This window comes from Staurois parvus, unplaced genomic scaffold, assembly GCF_062004578.1.
Source record: "Staurois parvus isolate SC_StPar_1 unplaced genomic scaffold, SC_StPar_1.0 ptg000696l, whole genome shotgun sequence".
Taxonomy (NCBI): domain Eukaryota; kingdom Metazoa; phylum Chordata; class Amphibia; order Anura; family Ranidae; genus Staurois; species Staurois parvus.
Window position 1 is genome coordinate 2,970,450 of NW_028318492.1, and position 25,737 is coordinate 2,996,186.

Consider the following 25,737-nt stretch of genomic DNA (forward strand, 5'->3'; position numbering starts at 1 on the left):
TATATTTCATACAATAAAAAAATATGGAAGCGTAAACATGTCAAAATATGAAATACACATAAACAATTACTTTAATGTTAGTGTGACGATTATGCGCAATAGAGACATGAACGCTGTATGTGACAGCCATTTTGTCTCTCTTTTCCTCCCTCCTCCCTCTAGAAATGGAATTTGTAGCTGAAATTTGTAACAAACTTCAAAAGAGCCTCCTATCTTAAATAAAACACAAATAGAGACTCAGCTATAGAGCTGTAAACCGCTAATTAGTCTGGTGCAGGATGTCTGCTTTGAAAACCACTTTCCTCTGCCCGATCGTAAAACAATAACTCAGTCAGCCATCACACATGACCTGTTAGGCCATTAGGGCTCTAGGATGCAGAGCGTGCCATATAACGTCCATTCCACACGTAACCATATCTCATACAATTCATAAAGTTCAGCAGGAACTGGGCACATTAATATTAGGTATATATTTGGATAGATAATTTTAGTGCAAGCCAAACAAGATCATACATGACTATATTAGCACATAGGAGAGAGAAAAAAGCAGTCTCTTCCCTCCTAGGTGACAAGGGAACACTGTGTTTGGTATCCCTGGGTTTGAATTATAATTCTGAATAATAATCTGCCAGTTGCTAGAATACCACCTGCACATACTGGAAGTTATTAATATTAGTATGAAACTGAAGTTGGGACTTGGTCATTAACTTGGGGGCCGACTAGCACCCATCCCCAAACTGGATGATAGGTTAGTTGTTCTCAGGCGACACCCCTTTCATATCATAGAAAAAGACTGATAGGCCTGGGAAAAGAAAGCTCTCGTTTAACATCAATCAAGAAACAATTTAACGGACTTCAGAGCCAAAGCAACCTTTTTGTTTGGACAATTGGACTCTGCTAAAACCAAGGACATTACATGTATTCTGCCTTCTGAACTCCTTTCTTTTATTTCTCTGTTGCTTTATTATTCTCTTTATGTCTTTGTAACAACTTTTTCTGTAAATATTTTAATTGCACCATTTTTACCCTTTTAGTAATAAATCCTATTTTGAAAAGTGTTGACACTGTCTCTAAAGCTTTTAATGCAAAGTAAAGTATCCCTGTCTCTTGACGAGTGCTACTGTATGTAATAATCCTCTGAATATATCTGTCTGTGGTGACAGTGTGTATTACAGACGCTTATGTGAATATCATAGCGTTATTGCTAGGATTTGTGAGTTTCCTCCTTCTCTGTAAAAAGGTGGTGGTGGCAGTCTGAAGGGTTAATTGCGTAATTAACCTGACCCAGTAACAATTGCTCTCAGGCTGCTGGCACACAGATTGTGGTCCCGCGAGCTGGAAAATCTTTGTGCAGGGCGCAGCTGAGAGTGGCATTGTTACACAAGTGATAGCGCAGTGCAAAATCGGCTGGTCCTTCAGTCACGAGTTGGTGAGAAGGGCGGGGGTCGGACACCACGTTCCGTCACAGTTAACACTGAAAAAATTACTACAAATATGTGCTAACTGGAAATATACTATAACTTCTCTTTAACCTTCAGCATTGTACCTTGGGTAGCATGGGTCCGCCGAAAGCTCTGGACAGCCAGGCCACACTCAGGGTCAGTAAACAGTCCTTGAGCTTGGTTTTGTGATTATATTAAGGGGTTTAGAACTTGGATAGAGTTGAGGGGTGTAGGGGATGCCCAAGGAAACTGAAAACTTGTAGGGCAACTATGTACAAAAATGTGGGCCAAAAATAGTCGCTCCTTTAAGATACTCCAAAGCTATATCATGTATCTCCTCAGACCCTAGATGAATCCTCCTCTTCACCTAGCTGCCTGAGGGTATTCCCTGGGCAAGGGGACCCAGATGCTGCCAACTTGAAACAGTCCCAAATGAGAAGCTAGTTGGGTTCTCCACCTGACTGCCCTCTCCCCTTATCCGACCTGGGGGGGTAGGATTACTTACTATGTCTCTCCTGCAAACTTAGTGGGTTAGTGACTGCTTTCAGGCCTGACGCGGGGCTGGCTCCTTCCCTGCTCCACAGGCTGTCCTCTCTCAGGAGACATTAATGTAGAGAGATCCTCCTTTCCAGTACCCTGCCAGTAGGTGGGCCCCTTCCCTGGCCCCTTCCCTGGCTCCACACTCTAACCTTCACTCCATCTTCCACCCTGCACTGACTCTTGCTGCTGAGGCTCAATCATATTTGAGGGCTGTTGTGGCCCTTTGTCAGGACTCCTGCTTGGGAATTGGCCACGGTCCTTTAAGTATGAAAGTTTCCAGCTTCTGCAGCAAGGGGAGGGGGGGTGTATCAGAGAACTGACCTTCAGAGCCCTCAGCCCTGACCTAAACTAACCTGTCTGACTCACACCCAGGCTCCTAACAAGCCTCTATCTAAAAAAACTAACTAACTCCCCCTAGCTGAACATGAAGGGCGTTACATTTTTATTTCGCACAACGGTACTTTTATGACAAAGAGCATTAGTTACAACCAGAACTTAGTAAGTTCTGGTTATAAAACTGTAGTCAGATCAGTCACAAAGATTTGTTCGTAAAATTGTGTCTTGGAAAAGCATGGGGTCTGGGGGTCATTGTACTAAATCATCAGTGATTGTTTGAATTGCATTTTGGGGTTTGCAATTATAGTGATATAGTGATAATATAGTGATAATTATAGTGAAACCCGCCATGCCTCTTACTAAAGACTGTCTAATTTGCAAAAGGAGGTCATTGGAGGAATACTTGTACTGTCCTCACATTTTGGGGCCTTGATTTTCAGATTAATACCATAATTTGTGGACTCTATAACTTTCCTACAGACTAAATAATAAATACTGATTTGGGTTATTTTCACCAAAGAAATGTAGCAGAATACATCTTGGCCTAAATTTTTGAAGAACAATTATTTATTTGCAAAATTTTATAACAGATACGAAGAAAAACATGTTTTTTTTTCAAAATTTTAAGTTTTTTTTCATTAATTTAGCAAAAAGTAAAGAAAAAAAAACAGTGGTGATTAAATACCAGCAAAATAAAGCTCTAGCTGTGTGAACCAAATAAAATTTAGTTTGGGTACAGCTTTGAAAATGCAATTGTTATTCAAAGTGTGAGAGAGCTGAAAGCTGAAAATTGGCCTGGGCAGGAAGGGGGTAAAAGTGTCAGGTATTGAAGTGGTTAATTACAACATTTCTAGGTATTATTTTAAAAGAATTCTTCAATGATTCAAACTTTCAAAATTTCAAGTATCATAAAGTGGTATTATTGAACCTGAAATCAATAATTTGTTATATTGCAGATTACCAATTCTTAAATGTGATGGCTGCATTAAAAAGAACACGCTCTCTTGCAGACTGTATCAGTTAAATGAGACAAACCATTTACCACTGGCAGGGGTGCTTACAATGGTCAGCTTTTATTTATTCATGTAAACCCTTTATCCCTAACTGCAATGTGAGCTGGAGTTTGGCTTCAATTTGTTAATGCATTTAAATCTGCTGGACCATCCAACACTCCCCTCCTACCAGACTCACAATGCTGCTGTCCAAAGGTGTCCCTATGCTCCTTCACCCAGAGTGTAGCCACTCTAATACAGGGGGTGTGTAAATGGCCAAATCACCAGGTGAAAACAGAGGGGGAAGAGCCAAAAAAAAAAGAAAACAAATGCAGCCACTACATCTAATGATTGGCAAGGATGCAATATACAGTGAAGGAAATAAGTATTTGGTCCCCTGCTGATTTTAAATGTTTGCCCACTCACAAAGAAATGATCAGTGTAAAAATAGAATGGTAGGTGTATTGTAACACTGAGAGACAGAAAAGCAACACAAAATTCAAAAGAAATGCATGTCTAACAATTATGCACTGATTTGCATGTTCATGAGGGAAATAAGTATTTGATCCCTTTCACAAAACATGACTTAGTACTTGGTGGCAAATCCCTTGTTGGCAATCACAGAGGTCAGACATTTTCTGTAGTTGGCCACCAGGTTTGCACACATCTCAGAAGGGATTTTGACACACTCCTCTTGGCAGATCCTCTCCAAGTCATCAAGGTTTGGTGGCTGACATTTGGCAACTTGAACTTTCAGCTCCCTCCACAGATTTTTAATCGGTTTAAGGTCTGGAGCCTGGCTAGGCCACTCCAGTACCTTAATGTGCTTCTTTCTTCTTGAGCCACTCCTTTGTTGCCTTGGCCATGTGTTTTGGGTGATTGTCATGCTGGAACACCCATCCACGACCCATTTTCAATGCCCTGGCTGAGGGAAGAAGGTTCTCACCCAAGATTTGACGGTACATTGCCCCGTCCATCATCCCTTTGATGTGGTACAGTTGTCCTGTCCCCTTAGCAGAAAAACACCCCCAAAGCAGAATGTTTCCACCACCATGTTTAACAGTTGGGATGGTGTTCTTGGGGTCATAGACAGCATTCCTTCTCCTCCAAACACAGCGAGTTGAGTTGATGCCAAAAAGCTTGATTTTGGTCTTATCTGACCACAATGCTTTCAACCAGTCCTCCTCTGCATCATTCAGATTTTAAGTTGCAAACTTCAGATGAGCCTGGACATGTGCTTTCTTGAAAAGAGGGACCTTGCAGGCACTGCAGGATTTCAATCCTTGTCGGAGTAGTGTGTTACCAATTATTTTCTTGGTGATTGTGGTTCCAGCTGCCTGGAGATCATTGACAAGATCCTCATGTGTATTTCTGGGATGAATCCTCACTGTTCTCATGATCATTGACACTCCACAAGGTGAGATCTTGCATAGTGCACCAAACCTAGGGAGACTGTGTTGTTTTGTGTTTCTTCCATTTGCGAATGATTACACCAACTGTTGTCACCTTCTCACCAAGCTGCTCGGCGATAGTTTGGTAGCCCAGTCCAGCCTTGTGTAGGTCTACAGTCTTGTCCCTGACATCCTTGGACAGCTCTTTGGTCTTTGCCATGGTGGAGAGTTTGGAATCTGATTGTTTGATTGCTCCTGTGGACAGGTGTCTTTTATACAGGCAACAAAATGAGATTAGCGGCACTCCTTTTAAGAGACTGCTTCTAATCTCAGCTTATTACCTGTATGAAAGACACATAAAAAAGACACAGAAATCCTGCTGAATGATAGGGGATAAAATAATTATTTCCCTCATGAACATGCATATCAGTGCATATTTTGTTAGACATGCATTTCTTCTGAATTTTGTGTTGCTATTCTGTCTCTCAGTGTTACAATACACCTACCATACGATTTTTAGACTGATCATTTCTTAGTGAGTGGGCAAACATTCAAAATCAGCAGGCGATCAAATACTTATTTCCGGCACTGTATTACATTTGGGTTATTTTCACCAAAGAAATGTAGCAGAATACATCTTTGCCTACATTTATAAAGAACAATTATTTATTTTTTTTCAAAATGTTATAACGGATACGAATAAAAATGTTTTTTCCCAAAAGATTTTCGGTCTTTTTTCATTAATTTAGCAAAAAATTAAAAAAACAAAAGTGGTGATTAAATATCACCAAAAGAAAGCTCTAGTTGTGTGAACAAAATCATAAAAATTTAGTTTGGGTACTCACCTTGGTGATCTAATAGAATCTCTAGCTTATTTGGTGTTTGAAACTGAAAATGTTTCCACTAAATTCCACTAAACAGGAATTTTAAGTTATCTACACACCTCCATACAACTTCATTATGCAATACTTTTACCAAATAAAATGTTAGGATAGCAACCACAAAAGTATGTACTAAAAGCAACTGATTTGTTAGACAATATGTTATTATAGCAAAAAGTGCAGCTTTAGAACAAAGTCTTGGAGATCTAAGAATGTGAAGAAGGGTTTTATTGACTTGTCTACTGTACTGAGCTATTTTTAAGCATTTACAACAGGTACTTATGCATGTCATTGTTGCAAGTACCTCTTTGTAATGCGAGACATACACTATGAGCAGCTGTTCCACAACATGAAAACACAATTTTATGAATGTACTCATCACTATGTAATGGCAACAATAAACTATTACCAAAGGCTGCTGAGTACATAAAGTTAACACTGTCACCATATGCTTTTATAGTCTACTATTTTGTAACCAAATTAACTCATTTGTTTAGTAACTGAGACAAATATAAAAAATCACGAAAGCCAAAGGCAACGAGAAGTTGTGTTTTAGTGTTAGATAAATGCTATTGTGTCTAATATTCTAGTTGTTTTTATATTTTTGGGCTCTTGAAGAAGAAATTGCTATTAATCTCAAGTGATGGCACTGCGCTCTCCCTCTTTGACAAAGACACCATTTTAATGGGGGAGAAAAGACAAGAACAACAGGGGAAAAATTGTATTCCTGTTTCCTAGAGTTTTTAGAAACCAGGAGATAGTTTAACTTTCCAATGTCCACCCAACATTTTCATCAGAAGAGCTATAGTACACTATTGAGGGGTGACTCCTCACTCGCTACTATATACTATTTGACCAGTTGCTCAATTTTTTGTAATATTCAATCATTTTATTGAGAATTTTTCGGATATACAAAGGTTGCAACACCAGGACTTAAAAGGTGTGCACGTAAACCTTACATCAACAGCAGTAAGGGGCACATAAAGTGCATATAAAAAAATGCATGTATATAGTACAACCAGATGGGGATGAGGTAGGTGAAAGAGGAAGAAAGCAAGGTTGGGTGCTGGTACAAGGGGATGAGGGGGAGAGAGATAGAAGGAGGGAGGGAATGGGATGGAGAGGGGTGCGATAGGATAGAGTTTCGAAGAGGTGGGAGGTTGGTCGGGAAGGATTCTCGGCATCCACGCATGGTGGCAAAAGAGGGTGGTATGCGTCAGAGTTGGCGCTCAAAGTTAGCAGGACTCATGGTTCCTAGATCTTGTGGAACTTAGGCATAATGCCTTGTAGTTACAAATTTGTTAGTCACTTATCTGCATATGCAGATCAGAAAAGTTGGAGCAAAGTTAGGACTAATATGCAGAATTGTTCCAGTTTATTTACTCAAAGTACTGAAGAAAAGAGTCAGCATGACAGCTAAGCAACAAGCACTTTAAAGAATACATGAACTGCTGAAACCATGACCAAAAAAGAGAGGCAGAGGCCAAAGCAGGAATTGACCAATTGATCAATTTTGCCTGACGATTCTCTGCAGAGGATTTTTCTGCATACTTACCTGGCACTGAGACTTTGTGTGAAAGCGCCCACCTTGGATGAGGAGCAAGGCTTTGCTTCCTCATGTCAGATCTGCCACTCTAATGACTGTTAATCTGATAACTGACAGGGTAATATTAAAGAAGCGGCAGGAAAAAACAGCAGATTCAGAAAGCACAGATCCAGCAAATTAATAACGCAGAAGCAGGGGGATGGTTGCACTGCAAGCTTTCAGGTATAGCTTTCTCTCCAGCAAACAGAACATTGATCTCCACAGTAGTGACAACAGCAAATCTAACTCCAAATCTTTTCACAGTCAGCAGCAGTGCCTTAAATGATTTCACAGTGCACTGCAGATGTGAGAACATTGAGGCTATAGAACAAGAGCACATAGGCACAGTCAAATGTCATGAAGGTTGCACTGGTATTCTCAGGGTCCTGGTTAATCTGTTCCCGCCCAGCCAATAGCAAAATGATGGCCAACTGTGACTCTCATCTATCCAGGTGGGCGCCATATGATGCCCTTCCCGATCAGGCCTCATGCATGCCCGCGGGCCGCGCTGTGGCGAGATCTGCCACCAGCTGTGTACTTTGGACACAGCCAATGACAGATCTATTTACCAGCTCATTGCTAGTACCATGTGACCGCTGTGGCCAATCACAGCAGGTCACATGACAATTATAAACAATGGATGGCTTCCTTTCATGCCATCCATTGTATACAATGGTGTCACTAGCTGTGATTTATTCACAGTGATCACATTTACAGACTAGGTCAGTTACAGCCCATCTGTGTCATGTGCAGGGGCGGACTGACCATTTGTAAATTTGGGCACTGTCGAGGGCCCAGGGTCAGTAGGGGGCCCCATGAGATGCCCCTAGTACCTTTTTCATAGGCTTTTTTGAGTTTGGGCAAGGACACAGGGGCCCCATGATCCCCTATTGCCCGGGGGCCCCATGAGTTGGCAGTCTGCCCCTGGTCATGTGATTAGCAGTGGCCAATCACAGCTAATCACAACAAACAACACTGAATGAATCAATTTCATTCAGTTGAATAAAATATGTACAGTGAGCGCTCAATAGTATATGTAAAAATATATATATAAATTAATCATATGACCAGCTGCAAAGTGCACCGACATATGAAATCCAAAAAACCTAGTAAAAGCTCATAAACATAGAAAGGTGCAGCGTTAAAAATATATCAATATATAGTAAAATACATTCAATGAAAAGAACCTCCAGGTAGATATAGTCAGGCGCACAAATGAGAAATAATATTGCACAGTCTAATGACTAAAGATGTGTTCAGAAAAAAGTGCAGGCTTGACTTGGTTAGGTCAGCAATACAAGTGGTTAAACTTCAACTTCGTAGATATTTCCCATAATAAAATCCTCATAATGTGAATCTGTGCAGCAATATATAAAATGCGCACTCACCAGATGCACATAGGTTATGCGCATTGAACCAATATGACTCTGTAGGGGCCCCTTTAAGTGGAACAACCAGCCAGCCTGGAGCAAGGATCTCACATCTGGACACCAGCTTCAAATGCAGGCACGCTTCCTCTGGGGGTCTCTATGAGCAGTTAGCTCAGAGCCAGGTAATATATAAAAAGCCATATAGTGTAGTACTTATTTAAAAATATTCATTTATTAGGTATAAGAAAGATCATCCAGAAGTAAAACATTAAAAAAAGGTTTTCCAAATAAAATATATAGTAATGAAAGCTCATGTGGCTGATCAGCCACTCTCCAAAATGGCTGCCGGACCTCCGTACGGCTCTGGCAGCATGACATCACGACGTTAGGGCTCCTCCTTAATGCATTTCGTGCAAGAGCACGTTCTCAAAAGGGGTGTCCCATTCAGTTAAATGCTTGCTTATAGAAAATAAATTCTTTGCTATAAGCAATCATAATGTGTAAAAAAAAATACTGATCACATTCCCACTTTTACTATGGTAACATTACACTACACTGGTCACAGTGTGTTAAGAAAAAAAAAATCATAAATACAAAAAAAAATTTAATAAAAAATAATGAAAATAATTTTTTTTTTTCGGACTGGCACCAGTCAGTGTCCCTGATCACAGCAATACCAGTTATATGATGATGCTGTACTGCACTGGTGACCATATGTAAAAAACCCCACAAAATTGTAAAAATGTTTTTCTTTTAATTTCTTCATTTTCCAAAGAAGTATGATGAAAAATTACAACTTCAAAAAATTTGCCATGCTTCTTACTAAATATCTCGGACTGTCTACTTTGCAAAAAGGGGTCATTTGAGGAATATCTGTACTGTCCTGACATTTTTGGGCCTCAAGAAATTAGATTGGCTGTCAGTACTTCAGGACTGATTAATTTTCAGATATACAGTATCCCATAGTTTGAGAACTCTCTAACTTTCCTCCAGACTAAATAATAAATACTGACTTGGGTTATTTTCACCAAAGAAATGTAGCAGAATACATCTTGGCCTAAATTTATGAAGAACAATTATTTATTTGCAATATTTTATAACAGATATGAAAGAAAACGTTTTTTTTCCCCAAAATTTTCGGTCTATTTTTGTTAATTTAGCAAAAATGTACCAAAAAAAACCAGTGGTGATTAAATACCACCAAAAGAAAGCTCTTGTTGTGTGAACACAATGCTAAAAATTTAGTTTAGGTACAGCTTTGCATGACCATGCAACTGTCATTCAAAGTGCGAGAGAGCTAAAAGCTGAAAATTGGCCTGGGCAGGAAGGGGGTAAAAGTGCCCGCTATTGAAGTGTTTAAGCACAAGCAACATTTCTAGGTATTATTTAAAAGAATTCTTCAATAATTCAAACTTTAAAAAAAGTATCATAATTTGCTATATTGCAGATTACCAATTCTTAGATGTGATGGCTGCATTAGTTTTCTTTTTTAGGCTTTCTTTACTTTAATTTCACCTCGTGATCTGGCCAGTCTGTTTTTTTTTTTTTCAAAAGAACAAACTCTCTTGCAGATTGTATCAGTTACAGGAACAAGACAAACCATTTACCACTGGCAGGGGTGCTTACAATGGTCAGCTTTTATTTATTCATGTAAACCCTTTATCCCAAAAGAAAAAAACTGTTGCTGTAACTGCTTGTATAACTGCAATGTGAGCTGGAGTTTGGCTTAAATTTTTTTAATGTATTTAAATCTGTAGACCATCCAACACTCCCATCCCACCAGATTCACAATGCTTCTGTCTCTGTGTCCCTGTACTTCATCCAGAGTGTAGCCACTCTAATACAGGAGGTGTGTTAATGGCCAAATCACTAGGTGAAAACAGGGGAAAAAGCCTAAAAAAAAAAAGAAAACGAATGCAGCCACCACATCTAATGATTGGCAAGGTTGCAATGTATAAAATTTTGGTCTTTGGGTTTATCATCGCTTTAACCGAAATACTGCTACAGGGTGGCAGGGGTGTGCAAAATCACACACACACACACACACACACACACACACATATATGTGATTTTGCATTTCCATTGGCGGCCTCAGCTGTCAATCACTGGGTCCAGGCCAGTGATTCCCCGCTGGCACCCGGCGATCAACGAGTATCAGAGTATACAGATCTCAGTACACAGATCTCTCCCCTGTCAGCTCCCACACACTACTTTGTATGGCTCTGCATACCAGAGCCTTACAAAGCAGTGTGCTGACAGTGTAAAGCACACACACAGCACACAGTAAAACAGCAAACAGTTAACCCTTTGATCGCCTAAAAATGTTAACCCCTTCCATCCCAGTGCCATTAGTACAGTGTCAGTGCTTTTTATTAGTACTGATCACTGTTTTGGTGTCACTGGGAATGTCAGTGACAGTTAGTCAGTTCCCCCCCAGTGTCAGAATGCCCACCGCAGTCCCGCTATAAGTTGCTGATCACCGCCATTACTACTATAAAAAAATGTAAAATAAAAATTTCTAGTATATACACAGCCATATGTAAACACTATAACTTTCACGTAAACCAATTAATTTACACGTATTGGGATTTTTTTTTAGCAAACGTAGCAGAATACATTTTGGCCTAAAGTTATGATGAAATTAGATTTTTTAACATTTTTTTACTGGACATGTTTAATAGCAAAAAGTCAAACATATTGTTTTTTTCTCAAAATTGGTGGTCTTTTTTTGTTTATAGTGAAAAAATAAAAAACGCAGAGGTGAGCAAATACCACCAAAAGAAAGCTCTATTTGTGGGAAAAAAGGACATAAATTTCATTTGAGTGCAGCATTGCATGACCGCACAATTGTCAGTTAAAGCAATGCAGCACCATACCGCAAAAAATGGCCTGGTCATGAAGGGGGGGAAATCCTCAGGAGGGCAAGTGGTTAATGCAGCATTCTACAGCTAGTGCTAATGGCGTTTTTATAACATCCAGTGCAGGGGCGGACTGACAATTCATGGGGCCCCCTGGCAATAGGGGATCATGGGGCCCCTGTGTCCTTGCCCAAACTCAAAAAAGCCTATGAAAAAGGTACCAGGAACATCTCACGGCGCCCCCTACTGACCCCGGGCCCTCGGGCAGTGCCCGAGTTTCCAAATGGTCAGTCCGCCCCTGATCCAGTGTGCATGAGGCCTAAAAGTATTTATTGGATTTGCAATCCCACTACATTTTTGTCTATTATTTGTCTTTTAGATGTTTGGTTAGATGTCTGATTTACTTTTACTCAATGAATTCATCATAGTTTATCTTTCTAAAAGATTACAAAAAAATCTAATGTTGTATAATTACTGTTCTGTCGTGCAGAAAAGTACACATGCACTCAGCAGTATGCATTTCCAGATAAACAGCTATTTCTCAAGCTGTGCAAAAGAATCCAAAAGTAGAGATATTTATCAGATGTAATGTTTAATGCTTTGTCTACACATAAGTGTGCAGATACGGAGTATAGTATTTGTATGGCAAAGATGGCTTCCTGGACTAGAGCCAAAGATTTATACAGAAAACAAAATTGAGTCTGCAATAGCATTTATACCACAATACCAGGGGCAGACTGACAACTCATGGGGCCCCCAGGCAATAGAGGATCATGGGGCCCCTGTGTCCTTGCCCAAACTCAAAAAAGCCTATGAAAAAGGTACCAGGGCATCTCATGGGGCCCCCTACTGACCCCGGGCCCTCGGGCAGTGCCCGAGTTTCCAAATGGTCAGTCCACCCCTGCACAATACTAAAATATGCAATATTAATATTCAAGATATTAAAAGATTTATAGAGAAAGATACAAGCTTTAGTCCTCATGCACACAGGGTGTTTTGATAACGCTGGTAACGTTAGTTGTGTAAAGTCATGTTAAAAACATGAGTTTTTCAGCTTTGTTTAGCGTTTTTGCATTAGCATTTAGCAGCGTTTTTCCACGTTTGCGTTTTTTAGCATTTTTTTTTACAAAACCAAAAATTTTTTTTTTGTCAAAAAAAGTCCAAAAACTCTGGTTTGCTGTATTTTACCGTGTTTTTCAGCATTAAAGCATTTTTACAGCTTAAAACCTCCTCTAGAAACCCATTAGTCCTGGGTTTCTTTTTCAGCCAAAAAACGTCCCTGCCAAAAAAACATTGATTAAAGTCTATGTGTGCATGGATACATAGGATAACATTCTGGGGGGTTTACTGGGTGTAGAAAAAACATCAAAAGCCAAAAACGGCCGCTTTAAAAACATCCAGTGTGCATGAGGACTTAAGCCTGGGAAGGTTTAGTTAAAATTGCTGCAAGTTTACTTATGACATATCTATGGATGTTTCACATTTTTTCAAAATATGTACCTCTAACAGGATACCAAGAGATTAGAAACATTTAGTTGTCTGAATCTCTACAAGGTATCTTTTGTGTTTATTTCCTCCTGCCATGGTTGAGCGATGTGGGCTGGTGACATGATCACATTCGTAGATGTGAACTATTTTGACAGTAATATGATCACAGGATGATGGCTACTATGTAATGTGACAGCCTGGTCCAGCTGTTGCCTTTTTAAATGCCTAAGGCTGATTTTCTTATTTGTATACAATGCTGGAATTTATGCATTAGGGCTTTCCTCTTGACAGACTGGCAATACATAATGATATTTAAAGTTTTCTTTATTGTTTAGAGTTTGTTTAGCCACTGGTTTACACCGTTTTTTCCTTTTTTTGTTACATGACAAGTTTTATTTAAAGTGATTGTAAATCTCAGACATGAAATGTGAACAAAACGTATCCCTCTATACTGTACTGTCTCAATTAAGAGCACTAAGTGTCATTTCTGTCTGTTGCCCTGTTCCTCTGCTATCAGCTTGAATCAGTTCTGATAAGTTTTCCTGACACCAAGATAAAAATGGTGACATGGGAGGGATCCCCAACTGATTGACAGCCTCAGCTCTGTTCCTGTGAGCTATGTGGAGGAGGGTGTGTCTCTTCCCTCCAATCAGCTCTCAGAGCTCACTTTACTGAGTTTTACAGTGTGCAATTTCAGTTCTCTTCCCTTTTATTATTGTTATTATTATAATACAGCATTTATATAGCACCAACATTTTGCACAGCACTTTACAATATAAAGGGAGACAATACAGCAACAATACAAATTCAAAACTAGAGAATTAGTAGGAAGAGTTATTCTGAACTCTCAGACAAGATTTATAAATTCAGCACTTTTAACGAATATAGAGGGGAAAAGACTGTAAATAAACAGATACAACTTATGTAGGAGGATTTGTTTCATCTCTGTGTAACACCTGAGGTCAATCACTTCACTGGGTATATGAGAAGGTTTACAGCCATTTTAAGCAGCCCATAGATTATGAAATTTTCTTTCCTTTTACCACGGGTGACAGAAAACAATGATTACTGCTGGTGACTATAGCCACCAGCAGTATTCACATTAAAAAAATTCAACAGATTGGTTGTACCCAAGTCAATCAATGGACAGGCTTGGGTACAGTCAGCTTGCCCATAGATGGATCGAAATTCGGTTGGTCTCTGATGAACAGGCCAAGATTCAATCCATCTATGGTCAGCTTTAGTTGTATATACTGCAGCAATGGTGCGATGATTTGTTTTGCATGGCAACAAGCCGAGCTGAAAAAAAGTTCTGCATGCAAGTGAACTGACTTCATAGCAAACAAACTAAACGGCATTGTCTTTTGCATTGGGTCTGAGCTGGGAAAGGCTGCCCAGTGCAGCCCAATAGAAATGGCATGAAAGGGCCCTTATGGTGGCCAAACACACTTTGATAAATGATCAGTTTCCTTTCCGATTAGTCGCTTCCAATACAAACGATAGATCTATATTTGACAACCTACCCATTTCATCAATATTCTGATCATTGTTAACTATTATACCTCTGTTACCACCATGTGATCTCAATCTGATTGACCAAAATAGGATCATATTCATGAACAAAGTATCTCAGTGTTTCTGATCCATGCAAAAAGATCGATAATTTCCTGCTCTTGCTGATTGAATCTGATCTAACCAAGTCAAAATTGATCTAAGGAAGTTGTGGCTTTTCAATTGTTTGCAGATTGAAACATTTTCATTGGTCCGATAATAAAATCGAAACGTGTGTGGCCTCCATTAGTCTAAACTAAAAATTGATACAAGCCAGCAGGGGCATAACTATCCTACAATGGTACATAAGGAAGCATGCAGCTTGTCCTCCAGGAGAGGCTGTTTGCTCTGAATGTGTGACCAGTGATGTCACTTTCAGGGGCCACATCTCTGCAATTATCCGAGCTGGGGGAAAGAGAGGATATATATCACTTCATCATCAATTCTTCGTGACAACCTAGGCTCCTCCAATTTCAATTGCTGAACCCAGGCCCCGTAGCAGCTGTTGTTAATGAAGGCATGTTAAATCACATGCTAGTTTCCTTACATATCATAGGCAGTCTACTAATCTCTTAATTTTGCTCAACTCAAACAATCAGGGCCTGTGTTGACAGGCATTAGGCTTGTGTTGATGGGCATTGGGCTTGTGTTGACGGGCATTGGGCTTATGTTGATGGGCATTGGGCTTGTGTTGATGGCATCAGCATGAGATCATTTTGAGATACTTCTCAGATCATTCTGAATTTATGGATAGGTGCATTTGACCAGCAGTTGACCTTCTTCTGACCTGCATTTAACGTGACACTCTGGAAGAAAAATTCTATTCAATTATGTCTACCTAATTCAGAAAAATACCTTCTCCTCTTCTCTGTCTCCTACAAATCTGCAGATTCCTTATTTTTACTGCTGTGATTGGATATCCTGATAGAGGGTGGCATTTGTTCTCCATGGTCCCACTGTATATAGGAACCTAGCCACCCTCTTGCTGGCTTCCAAGATGGACTATGGGCTAGAGACTATGGAATTTGTAGTGTGCATGGAGCAGTGTCTATAACGGCAACTAGTATTTGGGAGGTCACAGGAGACTAGGGTTGCCACCTCATCCCTTTAAAACCGAACACATATTAATTACACAGGTTCTGTGGCTGATTAAGGTGGTAATTAAACTCATTGAGTGGCTTATTTGCATTAAATGAGCCTCAGAACCTGTGTAATTAATATGTGTTTGGTTTTAAAGGGATGAGGTGGCAAGCCTACATGAGACATTCCAAGAAGGCAAAAAAACACAGTTAGGCCTCATGCACACTGGGAATTAATAAATGCGACTTATACAGAAGTTCAGCATTTTTCTAACTCCATCTTAGCCTATGTGACCATGCATATGTGGGTGTTTACAGGGATATTTGTAGAGGAGCATTTACAAGCTGAAAAAAAATCATGTTGTGTTCTTGAGAGGAGCTTTTGGTCAGAAAAAACGCTTGACATGGCTAAATACACATAGACACGTCTGAATGCGTTTAGGCACTTCAACCGTTTTTAAGCGTAAATGTTTTCTAGTGTTTTAGGGAAAAACACTTATAAACACAAATGCATAAATATGCCTAAAGTTGTGTACAATATGCTTCATAGGAGCATTTTTTTGCTGCTTTCTTCTGACTGCAGTTCTGGCATTTATTTCTGCTGCCTAGTGTGCATGGACCCTAAGAAATTATTTGAGGGAAACTAGATTACATGGCTGTTGTGTACTGTACATGTGTATGGATTATTTTTGGACAGTAAGCATCATGGCCGAACTTAGGGGGTGCTGAGGTGGGCTATGCCCCCCAAGATTTTAGTTGTGCCAACCCTAACCTGCCACTATACTATCCTAACTTGCCACTATACTGCCCTAACCTGCCACTATGCTGCCCTAAATTGACACAATTACACCCTTATCTGATATTTTACCACCCTAGTTTGACATTATACTGCCCTAGCCTGACACTATACTGTCCTTGACTGACACTATACTAATCTCGGTTATGCATTGTGTGGGGAGGAGGAGCTCTGCTACCTGTGCCCAGGCTGTGTACAGTGTAGGGATAGGAAGAGGACCTGTGCCTCTGTTTTCTGCCCTGCCAGCAGTGACCCCTGTCTTCTGCCCTGCCAGCAGTGACCCCTGCCTTCTGCCCTGCCAGCAGTGACCCCTGTCTTCTGCCCTGCCAGCAGTGACCCCTGTCCTTTGCCCTGCCAGCAGTGACCCCTGTCTTCTGCCCTGCCAGCAGTGACCCCTGTCTTCTGCCCTGCCAGCAGGAATGTGTTCAGTCAGCTGCCATTGCAGGGGTCACTGCTGGCAGGGCAGAAGACAGGGGTCACTGCTGGCAGGGCAGAAGACAGGGGTCACTGCTAGCAGGGCAAAGGACAGGGGTCACTGCTGGCAGGGCAGAAGAGAGGGGTCTTCAGCAGTGACCCCTGTTTTCTGCCCTGCCAGCAGTGACCCCTGTCCTCTGCCCTGCCAGCATTGACTCCTGTCCTCTGCCCTGCAAGCAGTGACCTTGTCTTCTGTCCTGCCATCAGTGACCCCTGTCCACTGCCCTGCCAGCAGTGACCCCTGTCTTCTTCCCTGCCAGCAGTGACCCTTGTCTTCTGCCCTGCCAGAAGTGACCCCTGTCCTCTGCCCTGCCAGCATTGACTCCTGTCCTCTGCCCTGCCAGCATTGACTCCTGTCCTCTGCCCTGCCAGCAGTGACCCTTGTCTTCTGCCCTGCCATCAGTAACCCCTGTCCTCTGCACTGCCAGCAGTGACCCCTGTCTTCTGCCCTGCCAGCAGTGACCCCTGTCCATTGCCCTGCCAGCAGTGACCCCTGTCTTCTGCCCTGCCAGCAGTGAACCCTGTCTTCTGCCCTGCCAGCAGTGACCCCTGTCCTCTGCCCTGCCAGTAGTGACCCGTCTTCTGCCCTGCCAGCAGTGACCCCTGTCTTCTGCCCTGCCAGCAGTGATCCCTGCCTTCTGCCCTGTCAGCACTGACCCCACCTTCTGCCCTGCCAGCAGTGACCCCTGTCCTCTGCCCTGCCAACAGTGACCCCTGTCCTCTGCCCTACTGACCTCCCATCCTCTGCCCTCCTGACATTTTTTACTGCACCCCCATATCAGACAGGCATGTTGCTTTGTGTCAGTTTAAGTTGCTTCAAGTAACTGTGGCATAGACTTGTATAAGAATACAATTCTTGCTTGAAGAAAACAAAAGTTTGTACCCTTATAAAGTCAAATATTGGTGGCATGCAGCACTTCCTTGACAGATTTTCCATGTTAAATCCTTTGGCAAGAGGCTAAGATGCAAAACGCTGCACAGAACTACCTGCCAATTAAGTTTACAAAGATTATAAGACAATGGCAACTGACTGAACCCATTCCTGCTTCTCAAAAGTAAAACATTTTTATTTATCTTGCTTTTTTTTAAATTTGTTTTCCTGAAATTCGTCTTTAACCGCTTCCCGATCACCCTATAGCAGATATACTGCTACAGGGTGGCACGGGTGCGCAAAGTCACATATATATATGTGATTTTGCCTCTCTGGGTAGAGGACGCTCATGAAGTGTGTGCGCGCGTCCTACCCACGCCGCAATTCGTGCCTACAACTGTTATTCACTGAGTCCTGGCCAGTGATTATTCACCGGTGCCCTGTTATTGCCAAGCATCTCCGGCAGGGAGAACTGTATGTAAACAATACAGGTCTCCTCCTTGTCAGCTCCTGTGATTACAATGAAGCACACACACACACAGCTTACTGTGAAACAGCACACAGTTAACCCTTTGATCGCCTCACATGTTAACCCCTTCCTGCCCAGTGCCATTAGTACAGCGTCAGTGCTTTTCTCACTGATAACTGTATTGGTGTCACTGGGGATGTTAGTGACACCAAGTCAGTTCCCCCCCAGTGTCAAAATTCCCCTCTGCAATCCCACTATAAGTTTTTGAACTAGTAAAAATGTAAAAAAAAAAAATTCCAGTATCTTTACCGCTATTTGGAAACGATATAACTTTCATGTAAACCAATTCATTTACATGTATTGGGGTTTTTTTTTTAGTAAAGACATGTAGCAGAATACATTTTGGCCTAAATTTATGACGAAATTAGATTTTTTAAATTTTTTACTGGACATGTTTAATAGCAAAAAGTCAAAAATATTGTTTCTCAAAATTGTCTGGCATTTTTTTTTTTTATAGTGCAAAAAAAAAAAGCACAGGTGATCTAATACCACCGAGAGAAAGCTTAATTTGTGGGAAGAAAAGGATGCAAAATTAATTTGGGTGCAGCGTTGCATGACCACGCAATTGTCAGTTAAAGTAACGCAGTGCAGTAACACAAGCAAATGGCCTGGTCAGAAAGTGGGGGTAAATCCTCTGGAGGGCAAGTGGTTAAAGTGGAGTGACTGGTCTCAGGTGATACACAGAGATAAAACAAATCCTCATACAGTTTTAACTGTTTATCTGTAGTCTTTTCTTCTCTATGTCCATTCAGAGTTCAGAATTAATACAGCTTGTCTGAGAGTTCAGAAGAAAAGGGGGTGGAGAGCTGAACTTACACTCTGTAAAGCTCAGTGAGGAGAGTTCTGGGAGCTGATTGGAAGGAATCACCGAGGAGGCTCACAGCTCACAGGAACAGAACTGAGGCTGTCAATCTGCTGGAGGTCCCTCCTTGTCACCTTTTTATCTTTTGGTGTCAGGAAAATGTATCAGAAGTGATTCATGTTGATAGCAGAGGAGCAAAGTAGCAGACAGAAATGACACTTAGTGCTCTTAACTGAGACAATTACACACTATAGGGGGATGTGCTTTTTTCATATTTCACGTCTGAGGTTTACAACCACTTTAAAGTGTATCTGAACCAATAAACATAAAATGAATATATGGCAGCTTACCAGTTCGTAGATGTACTTGCTGCATTTGTTTTTTTTTTTTATCAAGCTCTTTGCAAGTACAGAAAATACTTGTTGATACTGATAGAAACACACCATCTTTGTAACTTCTTGTATAATTACTGAAATCTGAAAAAATATCAGATTTCAAAACTATTTTATGTGAACTAAACAACCCCTATATAATGGAGGGGAGGGGGAGTGATTGTACTGCCAGGATCACCAGGTGAAAACACAGAAAATAAAGTCTTAAAGCGGCAAGAAAACTCTAAAACAATAAATGAAAATGATTGTAAACCTTCTGAAATTTAAAAAAATAACAACCATGTGATACTTACATGCTCTGTGCAATGGTTTTGTATAGAGCAGCCCCGATCCTCCTTTCCTTGGGTCCATTTCTTATGGAGGCACTCGTGCCAGCTCGCTACATCCATAGACACAGACAGCGGGGCTCTCCCCAGCCTCCCCACTCCCTCGGCATAGGATTTGGTTGACAGCGGCAGGAGCCAATGACCAAACAGAACTGAGAGAGCTTCTGCACAGTGCTGAATCGAGATTGGTCTCAGGTAAGTATAAGTGGGGGGATCCTAGAAAAGGAAGGTTTTTTACCTTAATGCAGAGAATGCCTTAAGGAAAAAAACCTAAAGCCTTTAAAACCACTTTAATATTCAGTATTACAGCGTACTAATTTTTAGATGTGGTGAATGCTTTCATTTCCTTTTCAGGCTGTTTTTCCTTTCTTTTCACCTGGTGATCTGACCAGTAATGCAGGCCATAGATGGGTCAAAAATCGGCCAATATTTCGGCCGGAAAGCAAATCGCCCGATCTTCGGATCATTAGTGGGTTAATAGGTCGGCCGTTTTTCGGGATTTTGGCACATTTTTTTTATCTGTAAAGTTGGAAAAAAATCGTCCGATTTTGCCGATTGGCTGATTTTCGTGGCAATGATGGGCAAATCGGCCGATCTTTTTACCGATAAAAAATCTGCGCATGAGCCGTGACCTGCAAAAAGAGGAAAAAGAAGAAATAGAAGAAGAAGAAATAGAAGAAGAAATAGAAGAAATAGAAGAAGACGGAATGGAAGAAGAAGAAATAGAAGAAATAGAAGAAGAAAAAGCAGAAGAAGAAATAGAAGAAGAGGAAAGAGAAGCAGAAGAACAAAAAGAAGAAATAGAAGAAGCAGAAAAGAAGTAGAAGAAATAGAAGAGGAAAAGAAGAAGAAATAGAAGAAGAGAAAAAGTAGAAATAGAAGTAGAAGTAAAAAGAAGAAATAGAAAAAGAAGAAATAGAAGAAGAAGAAGAAGAAAGAGAAGAAGAAGAATTCCAGTCCGCTATTATGTATACTACAATGTATCTATTTGTATCCTAATAAAAACATCTGTATCCAAAATGGATACAAATAGATACATTGTTGCAACCACAATACTTTTTCATGTCAAATATAATAGCGGAGCTCTCTGCAGGGACAGAAGTAATTAAATGCCGGCCGTAGATGGGATGAAAATCGGACAATTTTTTTTTTTGTTGGTAGTACCGTCGGCCTATTGAACGGCCGATTTTTCATTTTTTGTTAAAAAAACAGCCGGTTTTCGACCCATCTATAGCCTGCATAAGTCTGTTTCTGGGGAATCTGTTTAAGCAAATTTTGCTCTTTTTTTGTCTGCTTTTAACCTCCTTAACATTTCTGCCTCTTCACTGCTCAGTAGCAACCAAGATGTGTGTTTATTCACCAATCTATAACAGTTGGCCACTATACTTTTTTCATCTGAAACGAACAACGGCTTGGCGTTTGCTACCCAATTTGATCTGAGGTATTCTTGGACTGGTGGCTTCCTCCCCTTTGCTCAGAAAAGCTCCCATTGTGTATCCAATCACTACTGATCTTTATGTACATCAGGTGCTGCTATTGAACAGAGTGCTATCATCGACTGGCATTGTTGCTCAGTTTTTCCACTTTCCCTGAAAAAGTGGGTCACATCCCAAAAACACGTCCGATCTTTTGATTGATTATCCAGTTTTGGATTCGATTTTCTGGAAAAGCAATTTTGGTTTCTAGTGGAATTACCCTTCTCAAATTACACCCAATGGTGCACCGTTTGGGTAGTCTGTATTAATTTAGATATTTCCACTAATTAATAACATTTTTCATACATTTCATGTCTGTAATTGTTCTACCAGTTTGATGATGATTAATTCTTTTGATGGTATCAATAGGGTTTTAGGCCTCTTGCCCGTGACATTCTCACGTCCCGAGCCAGAGTCTTTGCCCATTATTATCTCTTTATATTTTTGTTGACTCATTATGCATGTGCCTACATTGGCGTTTGTCTTGCTTACCACTCTGTGTGTTTTTTTTTATAATGTCATAATAAAATATGCGCTATTATATCAAATATTGTTTATGATTATGCATCTCTATACCCACAATGGTATGGTACCTTAAAAGCCCCATTATTTTCTCCTACTAGGATTTATTTTCTTCGCTGTTCCAATAGGAGTCTGGTACCTGTAAAACCTTCGCACAAGGACAGGTGAGACCTAGTATCTCTCCAGCTCCCATCAATCTCCAATCTAATTTTTCTCTTTTTTGTATGTGTAATTAATATGTGTTCAGTTTTAAAGGGATGAGGTGGCAACCCTTGTAGGATCGTGAGACAATTCCAGTGTTACACTGTGGTGGCTCAAATGTGTCTTTGCTATTGGTATGAAACATAGCGGGTGGCACGTTTGCTGATTCAATACAGTGATCCAGAACTTTTATTCCACTGGAATGCTACCTGCATAGATTTTTACAGCAACCTAGTGTTTGTGTGGGCTCCTGCCATCTCCTACAAATCAGTGACATGCTGGCAGGTTAATTGGTTCCTGACCAAAATTGTCTTAGAATGCGATTGAGTACCTGTGTGACTGTTATAGGACTGTTTAACTGCTATATGACTAACATTTCACTATATAGAATGTTCAGTACTTGTTATATTATCACCTATCTATATTCATATAAAAACTCATGAGTTGTTGGCATTCACCAGACTTTACAATTAGCAGATAGATGATGGTCAAAGTTAGGGCTATATTTTTAGCTGATGACATTCTAGGCATAGAGAATAGAAATGTTTTTGTGCATTTGCCATCTTATGAGCTCATTCACTTTTTCATAACTTACTCAATGCATTCCTTTTTAATGGAAGCCTATATGATTATAGAACAAAGTTGTAAAAGTAGCATTTTATAGGGTGTTCACTTTTTATGAAAGATAAAAAAAAGAACTCACTTACATGCACCTCTCCAATAAACCTAGTGGCTGAGCCATATAGAATTTACTTTTGCTGAGGATGCAAAGTGACTATACATAGCACTGCAACTCAGGGGAAAGAAGATTGCTACTTTGGTGTATGTAGGTAGATTTAGTGCTGTTGCTACATGGAGGGTTCAGAATTTGCTGTTTATGTGGTAACCAGGTCTAGGTGATAATGAAACTTGGTGATGTATTTTTGTCCATGGTTTAATGCAGATCAAACATTAGGTACTCACCATTATGGCTGGTGGACTTTAGTAGTAAAACAAGTTTAACTTGGCCAAGTAGGAAGGTCTCACACAATGAATAGTAAGAGATCTCATCATGATTATCTGGGCCATGAGAAAAGGAATTGATGTCTCAAAAATCAGGATTATGCAAAAGAAACATTCAGTCAAGAATTATGGTCATGCTTCTTATAATTACATAGCTACATAACTGGTGAGGTTGAATGAAGATACCAGTCCATCCAGTTCAACCTGTGTGGGTGTAGGTGTGTGTGTGAAATTATGTCTCTACCACTTCTTATATTGCTGTATATTGTGTTCAAGAAGATGCCCGTCTAAAGATTTTTTTTTAATTATTGACACTTCTCCCTGAAACCATCACTTGTGAAAGGGAGTTCCACATACTTTCCGCTCTACCAGTAAAAAAAAACCGTATGCAGTGTTATCACTCAAGAGCTATCCAGTACAAGATGCAACTGTTTTAAACATTGCATGAATTTGTCACATTTGCATATAGTCATCCTTATACTTTTTATGAAATTATTGACACTTCTCCTTGAAACCACCTCTTGTGGAAGGGCGTTCCGCATACTTTCCGCTCTAACAATAAAAAAAACCATATGCAGTGTTATCACTCAAGAGTTATCCAGTACAAGATCCAACTGTTTTAAACATTGCTTGAATTTGTCACATCTGCACATAGTCATCCTTAGACTTTTTATGAAATTATTGACACTTCTCCTTGAAACCACCTCTTGTGGAAGGGAGTTCCGCATACTTTCCACTTTAACAGTAAAAAAAACCCTACGCAGTGTTATCACTGAAGAGTTAGCCAGCACAAGATCCAACTGTTTTAAACGTTGCTCGAATTTGTCACATCCGCATATAGTCATCCTTAGACAGTTATAGCTCAGCCTCAACCTTAGCTGGTGCAGTCCATCTCGATCCAAAAAGTTTACTATAGCATGTGCTTCTGTCATTTGTTTTATGATTTCTGTGCCCCTGAGGAGCTATTTCCTCACATCCTGTTAGGAAGGGAAATGATGGTCCATCTGTTCATTCATGGTGGAAATGGCTTGCCCCAATTCATGTTATGATTATACAGGATTCATATAGCACCAACAGTTTTGCTCTGGGGGCAAACCAGAATCTGGAGGTAAAGGAGAACCTTGCCAAAAGGGGTCACCAACAAAGTTTGACTATTCTTTCAAATTTTTTAATACCTTGGCTATCTGGGCACACATAAATTTTGTAAAACAAGTGCAGAAATCATTGTCCCAACTGTATTATCACCAACATTACATTTGGTTACAATGGTAAGTATGAAGAATGGGTGACGGAGTTGTAAAGTGCTGTGTAAACTGTTATCAATATATAAATCCTGTATAATAATATTAATAATGACCTTCTGTCTTTTTCACCTTGAACTTTTTCCTTTAAGGTATGTTTGCAGTTTACATTCATTTTATGAAGGGCATGGTTCTTTACTTAAGGAAATCACTCTCACAGTAGTCGTTCTAACTCCAGGGCAAGAACGCAAGTGACATGTGAAAAACAGACTTCACACTCCTGCTTTTCAGGGCAGCAGAATTCCTGGAACATGCTGCTGTTGGCTTACTCTTTATGAAACATCTGGTAGAAATTATTATTTGGGTTTCTGCATTCGTTTGCACCTGCTCCCCCCCCTACAAGTGAAAATAATGAACGTGTGACTTATAAACAAATACGCAACAATTATGGTGGCGCAAAAACGTGTTGCTGCTTATCTATCCAATCAACAGTTACTTCCAGTGCATGTAACCGCACATGAATATTTATCTACTGCTCATTTCCTGCCACTTAAGGCAATTGTCTACTACTTACAGGACTTCCATTTAATCCTGCCCAGGGCCCAGCCAAAAGGTTGGCACACAGGAGACAAATCACACACACAAGGCATCACTTATGATGACAAGAGCCAGACCTGCAGCATAGCTTAACAGAACCCACAGTGTTTATTCTAGACTGGAAATCCTCTTGCTAAATACCAACTTATATTCATTTGAATGTGCTATCCAGTACATTTACAAATCAAAACAAGCCATTTCGGCGGTAAGGCAAATGATTTAGGAAATTGTTTTTAAGAAGTTTTTAAACTATAAAGCATCACATCAAGTATAGAATGATTGTGAAATGAAGATCGAATTCAGACAAATCCTTATTTTGCACATAAAAAATAAGCCATTTCAGGAAAAAAAAAATATGCATTTTAATAGAGGAAAAAAATGATTGTGCATTATTAAGCGTTGAGATTCAAACTTACCTTGAAAAGTCTGCAAACCTACTTGCAGCAGGGGTAAGGTATGCGCCTATAGTTATCCAAAGCAGCAGCAACATGTCTGAGCTCAGCACACCTCCTGGAAATCTCATTTTCGAATGCTGGGTACCAGAAGATCTTTTCTTCTTCCTGATGTGTCTTATTTCATTAACTCTTATCAGGCCACCTCCTTGGACAGTGAGCAGTGCTGCTATTCCCTAGCAGGCTAGTCTCTCCATCTCTGATGTTGGTGGAACAGCAGCAGCTCAAGTAATAAGAAGCACTTCTCCTCTCTGGCTTGTCTTTTGTTGGGTGTAAGCTCTGCCTTTTTCCTGCCTTCAGCAGCTGCATGCAACACTTGGCTGTAGTGAAATTCCAGCCAGTCTGCCCTTGTAGTCATTGATGACAGCGCAGGAGGTCGGTGGGTTGTGACAAGGCTTTACATTGGGAGGAGTGGGCTGCATATACTGTGAACGTTATTACATTTAACCCCCAGGCTCCCACAACCACCTAGACAGAGAATGATGTGAAACCTGTAATCATACTTTATAGCTACTTTTCATCTTTCTGTTTCCTTTCATTTATT

General features: G+C 40.4%; 1 protein-coding gene across 1 annotated transcript in view; it reads right to left on the bottom strand.

Moving 5' to 3' along the window:
* The window catches only part of EGFL6 (EGF like domain multiple 6), a 152,370-nt gene extending 126,842 nt beyond the window's left edge, over positions 1–25,528 (bottom strand). Inside the window, exon 1 of the mRNA XM_089652992.1 lies at positions 25,158–25,528. Coding sequence (XP_089509118.1) covers positions 25,158–25,264 — 107 coding nt within the window. The 5' untranslated portion in view covers positions 25,265–25,528. The remainder of the gene's footprint in view (positions 1–25,157) is intronic.
* Positions 25,529–25,737: the final 209 nt, after the last annotated feature.